Raw genomic sequence first — 19,498 nt, forward strand, 5'->3', positions numbered from 1 at the left:
ATTTTTTACATGTAATCGGGAAATATTTAATGAAATAAATAAAACTATACTTTAAAAAATAGAAAAAATAATTAAAAGAAATTACTCTTAGGAAAAAAAGAGAATGATTGTTGGCTCTTTCAAGAGAGGAAGGAGGTGGGAAAGCTGAGGGAACATATAGACCAAGGTCAGCATCGGCACATACTTCTCCTTCCTGGACTCTCTACTCCATTAAGTTAACACACACACTGCCTCCTTTCCCCATCTGGCCTCACTCTGGGATTGCCTCCTGCCCCAACAGGGCTTTCTTTTCTTTTTTTTTTTTTTAGGCAATTGGGGTTAAGTTACTTGTCCAGGGTCATAGAGTTAGTAAGTCTTAAGTGTTTGGTCTGAGGCTGGATTTGAACTCAGGTCCTCCTGACTCCAGCACCAGTGATCTAACCACTGTACCACCTAACTGCCCCTACCCAACAGGGCTTTCTGTACAAGGCAGGGGCTTCCTTAGTTTCGAGGTCTTGTTTCTGCCCTCCTGCCATGCCTTCAGTACCTGGGTTTTTCCGCACTCTGGCTACTCTCTAGTTGCTATTCTGCCCACATTGCCCACTTCTACACATTTTTTGGGCTCTCTTTTTCTTTCTTTTTTTCTAAGCTTTTATCCAGTATTTTATTTTCCCCAATTACATGTAAAAACAATTTTTAACATTCATTTTTGAAACTTTGAGTTCCAAATTCTCTCTCTTCTTCCCTCCCCACCTCCCCTCATTGAGAAGGCAAGCAATTTGATGCAGGTTATATATGTACAGTCATGCAAAACATATCTATTAATAGTCATGTTGTGAAAGAAAACATAGATAAGAAAAAAAAACCTCAAGAAAAATAAAGTTAAAACAAAAGTATGCTTCAGTCTGTATTCAGACACCATCAGTTTTTCTCTGGGGATGGATAGCATTTTTCATCATAAGTCCTTCAGAGCTGTCTTGGATCTTTGGATTGCTGAGAAGAGCTAATAAATACTTTTATTAGGGGGATTTGTTCTGTGAAGTTTGGATTCAGTCAAAGGGCCACACTTGAGGACCACATGTGGCCTCAAGTCCCAAAGGTTCCCCACCCCTGGCTAAGTCATTCACAGCTGATCATCTTACACTTTGAGCACAGTACTTTTCACTTTGCATCAGCCCATGCAAGTCTTTCCAGGTTTTTCTGAGAGCATCCTGCTCATCATTTCTTTATTTATTTTGGAGGCAATGGGGATTAAGTGACTTGCCCAGGGTCACACAGCTAGCTAGTAAGTGTCTGAGGTTGGATTTGAACTCAGGTCCTCCTGACTCCAGGGTCAGTGCTCTATACACTGCGCCACCTAGCTGCCCCGCTGCTCATCATTTTTTATAGTACAATAATATTCCATCATAACCACATACCACAACTTGTTCAGCCATTTCCCAACTGATGGGCATCCCCTCAGTTACTAACTCTTTACTCCCAGAAAAGAGCTGCTATAAATATTTTTGTACATATAGGTCCTTTTCCTTTTTGATTTTTATCTCGTTGGGATACAGACCTAGCAGTGGTATTGCTAGGTCAAAGGGTATGCGTGGTTTTATAGCCCTTTGGCCATAGTTCCAAATTACTCTCCAGAATAGCTGAATCAGTTCACAACTCCACCAACAGTGCATTAATGACTCATTTTCCCCACATCCCCTCCAACATTTGTCATTTACCTTTTCTGTCCTACTAGCCAATCTAATAGGTATGAGGTAGTATCTCAGAATTATTTCAATTTGCATTTCTCCAATCAATAGTGAGTTAGAGTAGCGCTCTCCTTTTTCTGATTTGCCACCTTGTCATTCTCCACAAACCACGGACTCACATGGCACCAGAATGACTCTTAATCTATTAAGTTGCTATTGCCTGCAGGGCAAGACATTTAAAAAAAGTCAACATGGTCTTTGCCCCAAAGGAGTTTATGGGCTGCCCAGGAAGTGGTGGGGTTCCCCTCACTTGGGTCAGTCAAGCAAAGGCTAGATAAACTGGCCAGATATGGAGTGTGGGTATGTGTGGCGGCCTCTCTTTAGGTATTGTGCGTATTAGATGGCTTCAGATTTCCTTTCCAATGCTGACATTTTGTGATTCTATAAGGAAAAATGTTCTACTCCAGTGCAGGAGTGGGCCAAATCTGGCTGGCCACCTGATTTTGTATGGCCTGTGAGCTAAGAAGGGACTTTATATTTTAAAATCCAACTGTAACATGTTTAGAAACATTCTTAGCTCTCTGGTTGTACAAAATCAAGTGGCCAGGCCTCTGCATTGGGCCCCTAGGCTGTAGTTTGTGGGCCTCACGTCTAGGAGACCGAGAGGACTGGGCCACTCTGTATCACTGGTCAGCCTAGGGAAGCCGATGCTGGGGCCTCTACACACTGAACTGAGAGCAAAGGCATGTGGAATCTCTTGGGGTGAGTGAGAGCAGTGGTGCCCACCCTTCCCTGGCTGAGCAGCACCTCAGGAGCAGGGGAGTTAAGATACCAAGCAAGAATCAGGGGACATGTATTTAATAAGATCCCACAAAGAATCACAGAATTTCCATGGCTGGAAGGGGACTGTCTGGTCCAACTCATACCCCACCCCTGACAAGTCATTGTTCAGCCTTTGCCTAAAGACTGGGAGGGCTGGGGCCAGCAGACCTCCTCTGCTCCACCCCAGCTTCTGCCTGGTGGGCATTCACCGTAATTAGTCCAACAGAGAACTGCCTGCCATCTTCACACCATGCTCCCACCTCGTTACCCATCTCTAACTCTGGGAACAAGAATCAAACCAATCCTAGCGATACTGGAAAGGATACCAACTGACTCCCCTCACTGGCCCTGTGACATCCCCAGTGGAAACAACCCTGGTTGGCCACCATTCCTTATACATGCTGTCCTCCCTGAAAAGCAGGGGTGGTTTTGGTTTTTATTATTATTATTATTATTATTATTTTATTTTTTGTATTTGCATCCTTAGCGTTTAGCATGGTACCTGGCAGTAAGGGCTTAAAGGCCTGTCCATCCATTCATTCAAGGGACAAGCCAACTATGGACTCAGACATTAAGCACTCTGCCCCAGGCCAGATACCTTTGCTGTGGTTCATGATGGTGGCAGGGCCTGAGGGGCCAATCTCACAGGGCCCACAGCTGGTACTGAGAAGCAGGCCAATCTGACCGGTTATGAAGGGTCCAAGATATGAGCTCTGATGACTTCTAATGCTGCCACCAGGCACCCCTTGAAATGCCGATGCTGGGAACCCCACCCTCCCTCTTGCAGCCATCTCATCTTCTGGATAATCCTAATTGTCAGGAAACCACAACTCTGGGACTACTGGTAGGCATCCCATTAAGAAGACAGTAAACGGGCAAAGGATATATTCAGAAACAAAGGTGAGGCAAAATGCAAGATATTTTTAAAAAAATGACAAGCAGGTTAACCAGATACCTGAAGTGTCTGTGAAGGGCCAAAGATAAGGGTAGACTCTGACATTTTGAGAAGAGGTCCCTGATTAGCATTTCCAAGCTGCCACTGGCCCTAACTGACCAACTGCTCTTCTCGTAGCTACTTTCCTTCCTGGCTACATTCACTCACCTGGACAGGGATCTCTTGGGACTCTTCTCTTGTCAACACCCTCTAGGTTCCACAGTTCTTTCCTCTGTTCCAAATGGCAGATGACATCTGGTTTGGAAACTACAAGTCCTGCTCACAGGAAAAGGTAGTCCAATTATTTACCAGTAAGCGTGTTTCAAAAAATCTTTGACATTTCTGGCAGCTACGGATGTAAACAATGCTCCTGTTCTACTGCAGAGGTCTTACAGGATTTTGTCCATCTGGGCATCCACAGTAAGTGACAGGGTATGTAAATGGCCAAACGCTATTCCTCCTGGACTTCTCTGGGTCTTGTAACCCCCTTGAGGATTAGGTGAACAAGTGGTTGGAAGGGTCCCTGGCTTTGAACTCAGCAGCAGAAGGAAGGACACATCTATAGAATAACAAATTCACCCAAAGTGTCTGGCAATTAAATACAACAGGGGCTCAAGAAGCCGGACCACTGGGCAGCGGGCAGCTTGGTTAAGACCAAAAGAGCTGAGATTCTCAGTCCAAGGCTAGTGCCAAATAACAGAGCATGATGGAAGGCTGGAGAATGAACCGCAGACTACACAAGGCCACATCGGAGAAAGGTGATGCTTTGATAAACAGGTACCTGAGGTTGTGGCCTCTGTCTTCTGAAGAGGAAAAGAAGACCAGCTTCCTTGTAACAAGGAAAAGAGATGCCACTGCGGGCTGGCGAGAAGGAGTACAGGCTCATGTCTGACCCACTGGCTATCAAGAGACTAGGGGTGACCTTTCTGCCTCTCCCCATAGAAATATGATCTTGCTTTTAGTACGGGGGGAGAAATCTCCCACGGAAAAAAATGAAATGTATTAGTCGAAAAATGAACCTGGATTTTATTCCCCCCTAAGAGTGAGATTCTATCACTGATCAATATGCAGGAGGTGATTATGCCTTGGGAGTATGGGGAGCACCAAGACCCCTCGGGACACTGCACCTAGACTTCTTCAAATGAGCTATGGGCCATCCCGCCTCAGGATGAAGGCTTTTTTTTTTTTTCCAGAAGAGATTCTTTGATAAAGAAGAGAAGGAGCGGCAGGGTCCCTGAGGGAGGGGAGGAGACCCTTCCTCTATGTTGAGGGGCATGCTGACCTTAGCGCTGAGGTGAGTAATAGGCCCCTACTTATTTGCCCAAGTCTCTCCCTATAAAAACTGCTTCTTTCCCTGGTACGCAGTAAGCTCTCAATATTTTTTTTCATTCATTTTGTTTTAAATGCAAGTTTAAAGATAACTGGCCGCAGCAAATTGTTTTTGGAGACAGGTGTGGCATAAATCACACCTGAGTAAGGGTTGCCCAAAGGGGCTTGTCGGCGGGCCTTTGGGGCCAGAGTTGTCTGGACCTTGGTGGGCTTGGTTCTCCTCCCTGGGAGCCCTGGCTTTCCTGGGGCTCAGGATTTAACTGCGGCCTGTGAGATGTCTGTTTGCATCACACAAGCACTTTGCAGACTCTTTAGCACCAGACATATGGCGACCACCAGCAGCAACACTCTTATGCAAGCTCTAGTCTACCTGGTCAGTTGCCAAAAACAAAAGGGGCTCTTGACCTATATATATATATTTTTTTTTTGCTAAGGATGAGGGGGAGACTTTGGTATATTTGCAAAGAGATCTTGGGGAAATAACACTAGAAGGATTATTCCCCCTCCTGCCAGGCCCCCAGGAATGCAGGATTCTTCTTTCCTTGGCTTCCAGTGCTGCTTAGGAAGCATTAAACTCCCTCTGTTAAGAACACCAGAGGCTCAGGGGAGGGAAGGTGCCCGGACCCTGTGCCCAATACAGGGGGGAGCCCAAAGGAGAGGTTCAGCCAATGGTATGCCCATGGATCTTGGCGTCACAGAGTGAGAGGCAGAAAGGACCTTAGAAGTTATCTCATCCAACCCTCTCATTTTACAGACGAAGAAACAGAGACCCAGAAAGTTGGCAGGATTTGCCCATAATGGCACAGGAAGCAAGGGGGAGATGATTCCCACTCAGGTCCTGACTCCAGATGTGATACTTTCCACTGCCCCGCCCTGATAAGGGGACAGAGGATTGACACTTATACCACTCACCAGCTTTAGTGGCGCTTGGTAGAGGACATCTCTGGGAGAGGGAAGGAGGACGGGCCAGGGGCAGGTGGAGGCCTACGTAGAGAGGTGTCCACGTGTAAGGGAGCCCTCAAAAACAACCCCATCCTCAAGGGTTCCCTAACATCTCGGGAGCTTCCATGGTGAAGAAAAAAGGGGGTGTCCTCTCTGGTCTGACCTACGGGCATCCCTGCAAGAGAACGCCTTCTTAGGGGAGAAAACCTTCACTGGCAGTGAACATCTGGTCAGGAAATGAATTAGTTCACCTGGCCGTTGTCCTTTGTTTCTGAAGAGGACCAAAATGGCATCACTGTGCTAGAATCATATATGCTACGCACACTACGGTCCACGCTGGAGTCGGACACAGTGTGTCCGGCTGTGTCTGATCAAACCAACACGAGCTCAGAAGGCTCTAGCACAGGCCGGGCACCGATAGGCCATGTGAACGTGTGGAAGCGGTTCACTTAATCAGCCGGGAAAGGACCAACTCACCTCCTTTGAGGAAGCAGAAGCCCTCTGGAGATGGGGGAAATGAGAGAGAGAAATCCGTACAGAAAGGGTTACTACAAGAGGGAGGGTCTGTCCTCAGCAAGAGAAGACGGCCCTCCCTTTTGGAGAAAGGAATCTATTTCTAGGGGGAAGATGGAGGGGTAGGGGTAAGAAAGAAGGACATTAATAGCAGAAGGGGGTATAAAAAGTCGCTAAGATGTTACCTCTCAAAACCTGAATGCTAGGGCCTGGGAGGGGAGGTCAGGGACCCGGGGGATGTGTTGTTAAGAAGGGACCTCCCAGCTTGGAGGGCAGTGCCCAGGTCCTGTAGGGAGGCACAGAAGTGGAGTAGCTGTCCTCCTAGAAGAATAGGTGACTGTGTTTTCTCCCAATTAAGAAAGAGATAAGGAAGAGGTCAGTCCTGGCTGCTGGGAGGGAAGCCTGATCTAGAGAGGTGAAAGCAGCTAGACAATAGTAGGCATGGAGGCCCTCAGAATCACTGCTTGGTGAGTGACGGGAGCCCCAGGCCAAAGCTAGGGGATGAGGAAAGGCCCCTGGCTAAAACCCTGCCAGTGGGATGAGTCAGAGGGAAGCAGAGGAAGCTTCCCCTCCCTGACATCCTGACAGGCGGAGTCTAAAAGCCTCCAGCTGAGATGGAGGAACAGCAAGCCTAGCAAGGGCCCTACTATGTGCACCCGCCTTTGAGTGGGAAGGTTGGCTGAGAAGCCGTGGCCCCTTCTACATCAGAAAATGTGCTTCCACGGCTTCCGGGGACCAGTTTTGAAAAACCCTGGGAAGGTATGAGAAGGGCGTCTGGCCTAACAGCCACCAGGAGGGCAGCTCCCATCTGTGCTGACCCAAACTAGAGCAATCCCAGAGTTCATCGGCCCAGCCTAGTTTTCAGGAGTCAAAGGACGAGGCAGAAAGCCTGAAGGAGCCTAAGAAAGCTCTGAGGGATCTGAGTGTGCCCCCCCGGGGATTGATAGAGGCCCAGAAGAATGGTGGGAGGAAAAGAACAAGACCCCACGTCCACACAGGATGAGGCCCTGCCTGCCCCCTGGCACAGGGAGCAGAGAAGGATGAAGCCCAGTAAAGCAGGCACTTCCAACCATCCTCCCAGCAATGGGAAGCAGAAACCCCCCCTCTCAGGCTGTGGCAGGGTTAGGAGTGTCTATTCCCCAAACCCTCAGACCAAACCTGGCTGGACTCTCAACAGGCCCCAGGAGTCTCAACACTCAAAGCGGATACCCTGGCAGACTGAGGGGTTCTGCAACCCGGAGGAAAGCTATCCTTACCCAAGAAGACCAGGTTCCTGTAATTCTCCAGCATCACCTCCCTGTAAAGGTCCCTCTGAGCAGGGTCTAGGTACCCCCACTCCTCCTGGGTGAAGTCCACAGCCACATCCTGGAATGCCATTGATTCCTGAAATACCAAAGACATTCCTGCTTATGCTGCCCACCCTCCCCCTCCCTGCCGCCTTCACTGTCGGGGACGAAGCGACCTCCCACCTGCTCCACAGCCATAGCTAGGACGGGACGAGGCCGACAAGACAGACGTCTATTCAGCGGGGAGGAAAAGCATAGGAGCAAGTGTGCTAATTCACCTCGGCGAAGTCGCAACCCAGCGAGCCTGACCACTCTGGAAAGCAATTAGGGGTTATGCAAGAAAAATGTCAAAACTATTCATGCCCTATGACAAGGCTGAAACCCCAAGGAAGCTATTGATAGCAAGAAAACACCAATCTGCACAAAATTATTCACAGCAAACACACTACAAGCCCAATGGGGGAATGGTGGCCCAAACTGTGGGATGAGTATAATAAAACATAGGGAGGCTGTGGTGTGGTGGAAAGGGCACTGACTCCAGCGGGAGCGGACCTGGGCTCAAATCCTACTACTGGTGTGACCTTGGGCAGTTATCAAAACCTGCTGAGCCTCAGTTTCCTTAACTGTAAAATGGGGGGCGATTGGATTAAATGGGCCTTTAGGCTCCTTCTTTGATTCCTGTACCACAAAGAAGGATGACTATGAAGACCCCACAGATACACGGGAAGACATGTATGAAGTGATTCAGAAAGAAAGAAAGCAGAGCCAAAGGAACGATACACACTGTGACTAACAGGGAGAAATGTCAAGTCTCAGGCTTGGGTTTTTAAAAATCCACTTCCTAAGTAGAAGAGAAGCAATGGGCAGTTAGGTGGTGCAGTGGATAGAGTACAGGGCCTGAAGTTAGGAACACCTGAGTTCAAATCCGGCCTCAAACACTTACGAGCTAGGTGAGACCCTAGGCAAGTCACTGAACCCTGTTTGCCTCAGTTTCCTCATTTATAAAATGAGCTGGAGAAGGAAATGGCAAACCACTCCAGCATCTTTGCTTAAGAAAACCCCAGAAAGGGCCACCAAGAGTTGGACACGATGGAAATGATTAAACAACAACAAAAGCAAAAATGGTTAATTAACAGGAGCTATGAAAAGGATTTGGTATTTTGGTGAACTGGGTGCTCAGTGTGCCTCAATGGTACAAGATGGCAACACTGAAAAATGATATAAGCTCAAAAAAATGATATAATCTCGGCCTTTGAGAAGCTAACAGTCTACTGGGGGCTCACTGGCAAAGGGGGAGTCCAGACAGAATCAGGAAATGTTTCCCAGAGAAGGGAGCAGTCAACACAGACCTGAAAGGGACAGGATTTCAAAGGGCAGAGATAAACAGAGTTCTTTCCAGACGTGGGAGACAGTCTGCACAAAAGTATGAGTTCTGGAAAACTGGCATCAGGAAGATGAAGATGGCCAGCCAAGATTGCTGCCTGAATGGAAGCAGATCCTCAGTTCCCAAACACCCGCTTCTGCAAAAATCTAAAATTCACTCCAAATCGAATAATAACCAAGAAACTAGAATAATAATGAGAAACTCGAGCAAATGTAGCCACGTCCGCCCCAGAATTGCACAAAAAGTCATGCAGAATCCCACGGGCAGTTGGAAAGGAGTCTGCCAACAAAGCCAGGGCCAAGGTAAGCAAGCACATCTGCAGTCTCCCACAGGCCGGAGACTGGCCAGAGAAATGGGCAGTCTTCGAGTCTGTGTCTGCAGGCAGCAAGGCTCCTCCCAAGAGCCTGCGAGTGGTTAGGTTTCCTTGGCAGCCCTAGGGAGTGTCACGGACAGCCCGTGTGATTGGGGTGCTCCGTCCGGAGACACCCCAAAGGCCCCGGAGGACTGAGTGCTTTAAACCTCAAAGATGCAGGGGCACCATACCCCAGGAGGTAGAGGTCAGTTTAAGCACCCAGGTATTCTAGGCTGAGGTCTCCTACAGACAACAACTCCATTCAAAAGGTACTGCAAGGGGTGGGGCCTGGCCCAGGCACAAAGACCCAATTCAGGAACCAAAGTTAGAGAGATGAATAAACCCAATGTGATACCAGTAAGTAGAAAAAATTCTTTAAAAAATCAAAGATGCCCAGAAATCTAGCTTAGGAGAAAGTAACTGTAAGAAGGGACTCAAAGGAAATAAAAATAGATTTCCCATAAGGACTACGTAAATACTTGGAAGAAATAAAGCAAAAGGCAAAAAAAATGAAATAAAAATCTTGGAAGAGAGAATTAGAATAGTTTAGAATGAGCTATTAGGATAGTTCTTACTCAAGAAATGGAATTCTTGAAAACCAGAGTAGATCAAACAGAAATTAATGACTCCACGAGACAGCAAGAAACATTAGAATAAAACCAAAAGACTGGAGAAATAGAAGAAAACGTAAAGATATCTGATGTCAAAAACAACTGACCTGGAAAATGAGTCAGGCAGAGAGAATTTAAGAATCACTGGACTCCTTGAAAACTATGATTAAAAAAAAAGCGTGGACATTATATTTCAAGAACTCATAAATAAAAGCTGTTCAGGTCTATTGAAATCCAAGTGCAAAGTGAAGATAGGAAGAATCCATTGATGGATTCTATTATAAACTACCAACGATGTTGGCATATAATATTTCAAAAGGCAAAAGACAGAGCCTTAGAACCAAGAGTAGATTGCCTTGCAAAGCTGAGTATAATACTATAGGGGGGAAAATGGATCTTTAATGAAACAGAGAATTTTCAAACATTCCTGATGAAAGGCCAAGAGATGAATGGGTCTTTTCGGCTGCAAACAATCAAGAGAAAGGTAAATTTGTATGAACAACGTGGATGATAATGTAGCACTAACATTCTAATAGAGGGAGAGGAAATAAGTGTCCCTTCAGAGTACGGAGGAAGCGAAATAGGAGAAAACAAGATCTGGGAGTCGATTGGTTCTGTTCTGAGGGTTTTAAGAGAGGAAAGAGGAGGGAGGGTGGAAGGAATATGCTAACGTAGAAAGGAGGAAGGAGAGGGTGGAACTTGCCGTATAATCTGGGTGGGTAAGAAGAAGAGTACGGAACACAGAGTGAGAGGTAGGGGAGCGTTCTTATCTGAAAGGGACAAAGGAGGGTTGAACACACACGAACACTTTGATGGAGAAATACAGTACATCCAATTCAACGGGGGAACAAATGGGGAAGGGATGAGTGGCCTCCACTCTCTCCTGGCTCTCCTCTTACCTCTCTGACAGCAACCTCTCTGTTTCCTCTGCTGGATCTTCACACAGGTCATGTACCCTGTAACCAAGGTGTCCCTCAGGGTTCTGTCCTGGGCCCTCTTCTCTTCTCCCTCCACACGACTTCACTTGGGGATCTCATCAGCTCCCATGGATTTAGTGACCATCTGTCTCTATGCTGACAATTCTCAAATCTACCTTCCTTGCCCCAAATTCTCTGCTGACCCCCATCTTGCATCTCCAACTGACTTTCAGACATCTTGATGTGGATGTCCAGTAGACATCTGAAACTCATGCTCTCCAAGACAGATCTCATGATCTTTCCCCCAAACCCTCCTTCCCTCCTACCTTCCTTGTTACTGTTGAGGCACCACTATCCTCCCAGTCCTCCAGGTTCTCAACGTAGGAGTCATCCTCAACTCCTCACTACCTCTCAACCCCCATATCCAAGCCATTGCCAAGGCCTGTTGATTTCACCTTTGTGGCATCTCCCCACTATGCCCCCTTCTCTCCTCTGACACTGCTCCCACTCTGGTCCAGAACCTCATCACCTCATGCCCTGACTGCTGCAATCGCTGCTGGGGGTGGGGTCTGTCTGCCTCAGGTCCACTCCCCATTCCAATCCATCCTGCATTCAGCTACTAATGTGATTTTCCTGAAAGGGCAGGTCCAACCACATCACCATCCTGCTCAATAAACTCCAGTGGGGTTTCCCTACTGCCTTCAAGAGCATATACAAAGTGCTCTGTTTGGCATTCAAAGCCCTTCATCACCTGCCATCTCCTACCTTCCCAGACTCATTATACCTTACTCCCCCACACTTACTCTTTGATCTAGTGACCTGGCTTCTCTTGTAACCCCCCTTCTCTTGGCTCTGGGCATTTTTTCTGGCTATCCCCCAGGCCTGGAATGCTCTCCCACCTCTGCTCTGACTCCTGACCCTTCCTTCAAGTCCCAACTAAAACCCCACCTTCTACAGGAAGCCTTCCCCTTAATTCCAGTGCCTTGCCTCTGTTAACCATTTCCTATTTTTTCTAGCTATCGATTGTACATAATTTTTGCTTGCTGTCTCCTCCATTAAGGTGTGAGGTCCTTGAGTACAGGGACTGTCCTTTGCCTCTTTTTTGCATCCCCAGTGCTTAGCACAGTGCCTGGCTCATAGCAGGCACTTTATTTTTATGTTTACTGATTGACGGGGAAACAGATGGGGATGGGATGAAGGTAAGCAGCATGAGATAGGTCCGAGGCTCAACAAATTTCCTAATTTGGAAAGGGGGGAGGGGGAGGATTTAGCATTTATTTAGTACTTTTTAAGAAGGAAAGAAAAGGATTAGAGTTTAAGGAGGAGGCCCAGATTGCAATCTACAAATGTACCATAATATTAGTGCGCTATAATAAGAAATGATGAAAGAGATGATCGCAGAGAATCCTGGGCAGTATGTGATACAGACAGAAGTGACCAGAGCCAGGAGAACAATTCACAGGAGGCCAACATTACCAAGAAAAACACCTTGGAAAGACCTGAGAACTTCAACCAACGTAATAACCAGGGGTGTCTCTGCAGAACCCATCACGGAGCACGTTACCCATCTCCTGAGGGAGAGGGGATGATAGACTTAAGGTTCAGGTCATACATTTTTGGAAATTTGACTATGCTTATTTCTTAGGAAATATTTTCCCCCCGGAGTGGGTTTGGGGTGTGAAGGAGGAACACTAATAATGATGGCACCTCCCCCCTCAACTAAAAAAACCCTTTAAAACGCATAAAAGAGACTGAAGGAAGTTCAGAAAGGAGCACAGACAAGCAGGACAGTTTTGAAAGTAACAAGTGGAATTCATTATAAGACCAGTGGCATATAATGGATATCCATGTTTTCATATGTAATTTTCTTTTTGGGTGTATGGAAATACTAATTTTTGAAGATGTTAGGTTTAGAATTTTAAAAAAGGTGAATTTAGTAGTTGAAGGAAGGAATAGGGGGAGGCCAATATGGAATCTGTTGCCATAGTTCAAGCTGGAGATGAAATGGGCCTGAACTAAGATGATGGCAAGATGTATATGGAGAGGAGGAGATGGATTTGGGAGATGATATGGAGAGAGCATTAAAAGGATGTGGAAGGTGGGAGGAAGGAGAGTGCACGATACTCTGTGACTTCAGACTCTCCCAATCGGGAGGGTGGGGTGCCATCAAGAGAATGAGAAACCAGGAGGGGAAAGTTTAAGGGCAAAAATTGTAAGTTCAGTTCTGGACAAGTCAAACTGGAAGTGTTGGTTGGAAATGAACAGGGAAATGAACTCAGGGGAGAGACTGACATTTGAAGAATTTGGAGTTCTTCAAATCTGGGTTTGTAGAACTGGTAGTCATCAAAATAAAGAGAAAAATCAAATCCATGGGAGTGGATGAGCTCACCAGGTAAGAGATTTACAAAGATGAATTGATTGAAAACAATTTAAAGGAGAAAACCTAGGGGCATGTCCACATTAAGAGGGCACAAAGAGTAAATTAAAGCATTGAAAAGGACTGTGAAGGGGGAGATGGGGAGGAGGGAGGGGGGAAAGAGAGAGACAGAGAGAGAGAGAACAGGAGAGAGAAAGGAGAGGAGAGGGGACTGGAAAGATGAGATGGGACTGGCTTTTGAATAGCTTTAAATGTCAAGTGGAGGGCTTAAGGTCTGACCCTGGAAGGAACAGGGAGCCACTGGAATTCCTCTAGTGCCTGTGTGGGTGTTGGGGGGACCACATCTAGGAAATCCCTTTGGCAGCCATGGGGAGGCTGGAGTCTGGGAGCCCAGACAGGAGGCTGCAACAGTCTAGATGGGAAGTGATGAGGGTCTGTTCTAGGGCAGAAGCTGTGTGAGTAGACTATGGAGGGTAACATGAGGGCAACAGTGACAGAACTGAGCAAGATTTGGGGGACCGTGCAGGCAGGTCACTGAGGATGAGGACTGAGAAAAGGCTGTTGTCCATGAAGGGGGCAGTGCTGGCTTTGGAGGGAGCTCCTTCCTCAGAGGGATGCAGCGGGAGAAGCCTAAGGCTGGACTAGAGATGTGAAGGACCCCCCTGGAGTGGCCAGACAGCCTGGGGACCTCTCATGGGCCTGATTCCCTGCTGTGGGAGGGAACCAAGGTCAGGAGAAAACCTGGCAAGGATTTTTGGGCACAGTCACGTTTAATATAGCCTAGCGGAGGACCACAGTCCGCCGTGGTCACTCACCTGTACCACCGTGCGCCCCCACACTCCTCACATCTCAGGGCCTAAGCTTCCTCCCTATCCCCCCACCCCTTTCAATGTGGCCTAGAGAAAACCTCATCCTTGTTGGGCAGACTTCCCTTTTTGCTGAATCTTTTTCTTACCTCTTCCCTACATCTCTGCACCTTCACAAGGCAGAGGGGGTGCAGTGGAGAGGAGGCAGGAACTTGGTATCAGAAAATCTTGGGTTCCAATCCTACCTTCCCCTGCCCATTAGCCGGGTGACCAAGTCCCGTACGCTCTGGGCCTCAGTCTTGGAAGTAAGGGTAATTATAGCACCCCCTTCGCAGAGCGGCTGGATGGTGTTTTCTGAACGTTAAAGCTCTCCATAACCTCTCCCTAGACTCCCCTGCCCCTAGCTGCGGATGCTGATTCTGGAGAAGGCCCCGCCTTCTCCTCTGCCCTGGCTTCTCAGGGAGATCAGGAAGATTAGCCCCTTGGTGCTCAGCCCCCCCAACCAGGGCATGGGGCAATTTCCCAGTCTCCAGCTCCTCTCATTTTTAATCAGGGTCCTCCATCTGAACTACCCCCCCTTGAATCATCCCATCCTGCCCTTGTCAGACCCCTGCTCACCAGCCACAGCCTCAGCAGCCCTGTGCCTGGCTCCTGGCTGCCTCTGCCCACCCTGTCATCCTCATGCACGCCAGCATCCCTGCCGATGGCCCCCGGAACGTCCTAACGACACACTTCTTGGATCTCTGAGACTCTTGGTCAAGGCCATCATTGACACCAAACCCTCACTCTGCCTCACACAAACCTCAGGGAGCCGAGAGCGAGGCAGTGGACACGAGAACATGCCGAACAGGACACAGTTCTTCAGGTACAGCCCAGACCGGATCCCGTTCTTGAGCACGTCCACCCGGTACGGGGCTCTGTTCCTCTGAGTGGGGGGAGGGATTTATGGGGGGAACAGCGGAGAGTGGCAGAATTGTCAAAAAAAAAGAAAGAAAAAGGAAAGAGCGCCATTGAAGCGTTTTCTCGATGTGTAGAAGGAAGGCAGCGAGGCAAGGCAAAGAAACCGGACAGCCTTGAAAGTCATGCGCTGAATCTATTACATCCTTTAAACAAAAACTAAGCGCCACAGAGTGGAGATGGGGACTTTGTGCAGGAGCCTCCTTGCCTGCTCTAAGCTGTGGACGCCAAGGAGGGGAGGAGAACCAGCACAGCGAATGGCAGTCTGGAAGACCTGGGTGCAAATCCTACCTGCTACACTTTCTAGCTGGGTGAGCACGGGCCGTTGGCTCAGGGCCTCACTTACCTCCCCTGTAAAATGGGCCAGTTTGAGGCCGACACACGGAAAGGCAAAGTCTAGCAATCTTAGCTATTGCTGTTCTTCTGAATCTTGGACCCGGAGCCCCACTCCCCAACCACATCCCCCTTACTGGTCATCCTTCCTACTCCACATTTAGTGCCTCGGCTCTTTTCCCAACCAGCCCACTCCTGGGGGCAGCTGAGTCTGACACCTGGACTCAGTGCTCAGTCACGCGTGTGGACCCTCCACAACCCTGGGATCTCCACAGGACTGTCACAGAAATCCCTAATGTGGGATCCCTCTGCCCAAGAGCCAATCATCTTTCTAGGCCCAAAGACATTCCCTGGCCTGTTACACGTACTACCCTTCCTGGGAACACAGTCCAGAAATCCCCTTCAGACACCACCATACCCTTTCTTCTTAGCACTGTTACACGTACTACCCTTCCCTGGAACACAGTCCAGAAACCCCCTTCAGACACCACCACACCCTTTCTTCTTAGCACTCCTAGCATCCCGAGCCCCATAATCTGGGAACATTTTTCTTTCCTGGCCTCAAGGACGAGGGTCTGTGAAGGCTCTCTACTCTCAGAACAGAGTTTCACCTTTCCCCATGAATAGTCTCTTTTTCCCAAATCTGATGTGATCTCCCAGACAGAATGATATTGGATGTGCTGAGAGTTCCAAGGGGAGAAGTCCCATGAGGCTCCTGTCCCAAAGAATGATTTGGTAATCCCTGGACCATCAGGGAGATGTTGGCAGTGGGAAACTTTGTGATGTCGCTCTTGGGGGGGGTTTTGTCAAAGTCTTTTAGGCCTAGAAGATAGACCATCAGGAGCCCCTTCTCCTATGTTTGATAAGGAAGCTCACTGTGGTGACAGCCCTCTCCCCACTTTAAATAGAAATGTTTTCTCTCCCTTTCTCTAAGACTCTTTCAGTGAGACTATGCCCTGGCACCCAGTCCCTACTAACCCACTTGTTGTGGTCAAATTAAAGGACTAATTTTATTAGTCTCTGTTCCCCCTCCACCCTAAAGGGCACCAAATAATGCCTCTTGGAATGCTCTCTTCCTAGGTGTGTGGGACACAGGTCTGCTCTGGTTCTCCTCATGGGCACCTCTTGCCTCCCCAAAGGAGGCTTCCTCCTAGGGTAGCGTCTACCCCTAGGAAGTTCACACAGCCTCATAGAAGGCTGGCAAACACACCTCTCTGGTTCTGGCCGCTTCACTCTGAGCTTGGGACCTCTCCCTCATGTTCCAGGCCCACGTTCCCTGTCCAGAACTGACCTCGTCCTCTTTCCCCAATGGCCTACACTAGGCATGATGACAGAACAGAAGAGGCCCACTTCTCTGTAGCTCTGAAGGGCAGAACAAAGGTCAATAAGAGGGAATTACAACCAGAGTAAAGAACTAGCCATGAAACTGAGCCCCAGGTGGGATAATCTGCCTTCCACTACACCATTGCAACATCTGCTTGGCTGTCAAGGGTTCGAGTAATCCAGCAGCACACTCTCTCAGTCACCAGCTCCTCCTAAGATCCTGCTTTCACGGAGTTTAAAAACCTTCAGAGGACCCTCCATGCCTCAAGGACAATGTCCAGCCTTCTGAGATCTCTCCAGACTGGTCTGGTTCTGGATTCCACCTTCTCTTCACTGGCCCCCAACACAAGCCTCCTGCTTCTCAGCCACACCCTTCATTCACGTGATCACCTTGGCACTTATCCACAAGCCCCTGGTCATTATCTGAGGGGATCCTGCCTGCCTTCCTGCCTCTTCAATGAGAATCCTGCTCCCTGAGAGCAGGAATGGCGCACAGACAGTGGTCATGGAAGTATCTGCAGGATGAACGAGTGAAGGATGAATGGGCAGAAAGAAGAGAAAGGGCATGAGGAAGGACATGAGGCAAACGAGGAGACCTCCCCATGGAGCCTGCCATCTACCAGGGGCTCAGGGTCCTGAATCTGGCTGGGAAGAGAGGCTTCATTCGGGAGAGTGGACAGACATGTGGCCACCACCTGGGGACAGGGAAGAAACCCTGACTCACCTGGGATCCAGCTGTCAGAGGCCTTTCTTCTTCTTCTTCTGGGATTCCCTCCCAATGAAGAGCAGAGCCCTGGAAAGGAAAATCTAGGAGAGAAGACGCCGTGAGAGACATGATCATGGCGGCACAAGCACTGGGTCTGACAACCATCATTCCGCCCTGTGCAGGACACAGTGGGAGGTGTTGGTGCTATGGAGCCCCTGCCCTCCTGGAGCCTACAACCTGCTCTGGGCTCCCCTCTACTCCTGCTCCCCACCTTGGCAGGACGCCGTGTGCCCTGGCAATCACAGCAGACTGAGGGACAGAGCGTAGTCTAGCCCACAGAGGATGAATTAGTAACTCTGCCCCCACAGGCTGGCGATCTGAACATGCCACTGCATTAAACCCAGGTTAGGGACGAGCAGATGGGAAGGAGCAGGCTGGCTGTCCCCCACGCTGCTCAGATCAAATCTCAAGGGCTGTAGACCCAATGTCACGGGCAGTCGCTGTGAGGGCTGGCTTTGGTGCACTGTTTTTCTGCTACCAGAGAAGGCTTGGGGTTGGGAAGAAAGCAAGGGGTTGGGGAGAGGAGGGCATGTCTTCAGGTCTGTCTGTGCGGTAACAACAAAAGCGAGTAATAATTTGTTTTAAAGAATGGAACACAGTTCTAGGTACCAAGTCATAAGAATGACACTGACTGATGCAATATACTTCTGTACTGTAAGAAATGAGGAACGTGAAGAATTCAGGGAAGCGCGTTAAGACCCGCATGAACTGATACAAAGTAAAGGCAGCAGAACCAAGAAAACAATGCACAATGAGTAGCGCACCTAAAAAACTCCTCCCTGATGTAAAGTACAACAGTCCAAAACAGAATGCTGAGTAATTCGAACGACCAAGGGTGGCCGTGGAGAAAGGCTCAGAAATGCCCTCCTCTCCCTAACTGCAGAGGTAGGGGACCATGGGTGAGAAATACTGCACGCGCTGTTGTCAGACCCAGCTGCTGTGTTGGTCAAGTTTGTTGAACACCTTCTTTCTCTCTTTTTAAAAAGTCTTTGCTACAAGGGATGGCTCACTGGGGAGGGGGAGAGATATATTTGGAAGTGAAAGTGATTAAAAACCAAAGATATCAATAAAAATAAGACCAAAAAAGAAAGCTATCAGCCAAATGGAACACCTCCAGGGGATGGTAACCACCTGGATGGTACAAGGCTTGAAACGTTTGCCTTTGGAGATGCCCGAAGGAATGAGGAAGGGTCAGCCTGGAAAGGGGGACAGCTACAGCTTTGTCTTCAGGCAACAGAAGGAAATCCGTCACTTGTTAACAGATCCCTTCAGGTTGGTATTCCTGTCCCTGTTTTCTACTTTTCTTTCTGGACTCTCCGTAGGATCTCATGACTGACACTTAAATGTTTGCTGAATGTTGGAAATGAATCTGGAAAAGGGACTAGGGCTGTGTGTCGTGGCCAAAGGAAAAATCAGGAAGATCTCCTTTAACAAGGAAACCAAACTTTTCACCTTCCTCACTCAAAGGATGTGGAAGGAACCCATTTTCGGAGTCCTCTGGAGAAATAACTTCCATAAGACATGACCTTTGTTATCAGAGAGGCTGGGTGGCCCAACGGAGAAACTCAGGTCAAGGAATCAAGTGGCCTGGATTCTTTGCCTGGATATAACATTAACTCATGTGATCTTGTGAAATTCACTTTGTAGCTGCTGTTTCCTCATTAAGAAAGAAAGTAAGAAAGAAAGAAAGAAAGAAAGGAAAAAAGGGATCATAACATCTACCTTCTCTGTTTCACAGAACTCCCAGAAGAACAAAATGAAATCACAGACACACCGAGGGCCAAATAGGATTTAAAGCCAGCCCAGCAAAAAAAAAAAAAAGCCTTTGGTGGATGAGGTTTCCAAGTGGGTGGGGACACTGGCCCATTCACCAGCCCACTGACCTGGGATGTCCCCAGGCCTGGAATGTTCTCCCTCTCCAACTCCGCCTACTGACTTCCTTTAAGTCCCAACTAAAATCCCATCTTGTACTGGAAGCCTTTCCCCACTCCTCTTAATTCTGTTAATTATTGTTTATCCTGTCTATGCCTTGCCTTCTACATATTTGTTTGCATGTTGTCTCCCCCATTGGCCTGTGAGCTCCTTGAGGGCAGGGTCTATCTTTTGCCCTTCTTTGTATCCTCAGTGATTAGCACAGTGCCTGGCACATAGTGGGTGATGAGTAATAATAGCTAACATT

The 19,498-nt window shown here is 48.2% G+C and overlaps 1 protein-coding gene across 2 annotated transcripts in view; it reads right to left on the reverse strand.

Moving 5' to 3' along the window:
- LOC114038103 (zinc finger protein 883-like) overlaps positions 1-19,498 on the reverse strand; it is a 92,903-nt gene that overhangs the window by 43,882 nt on the left and 29,523 nt on the right. The window contains exons 3-5 of one of the 2 annotated variants that reach the window (XM_027855235.1): positions 17,278-17,360; positions 7,464-7,590; positions 3,592-3,699 (exon numbers count right to left, since the gene is read on the reverse strand). The exons of the other annotated variant lie outside the window; for it this stretch is intronic. Coding sequence (XP_027711036.1) covers positions 3,592-3,699; positions 7,464-7,590; positions 17,278-17,360 — 318 coding nt within the window. The remainder of the gene's footprint in view (positions 1-3,591; positions 3,700-7,463; positions 7,591-17,277; positions 17,361-19,498) is intronic. 2 annotated transcript variants of the gene reach the window in all.

This window comes from Vombatus ursinus, unplaced genomic scaffold, assembly GCF_900497805.2.
Source record: "Vombatus ursinus unplaced genomic scaffold, bare-nosed wombat genome assembly UNPS02010822.1, whole genome shotgun sequence".
Taxonomy (NCBI): domain Eukaryota; kingdom Metazoa; phylum Chordata; class Mammalia; order Diprotodontia; family Vombatidae; genus Vombatus; species Vombatus ursinus.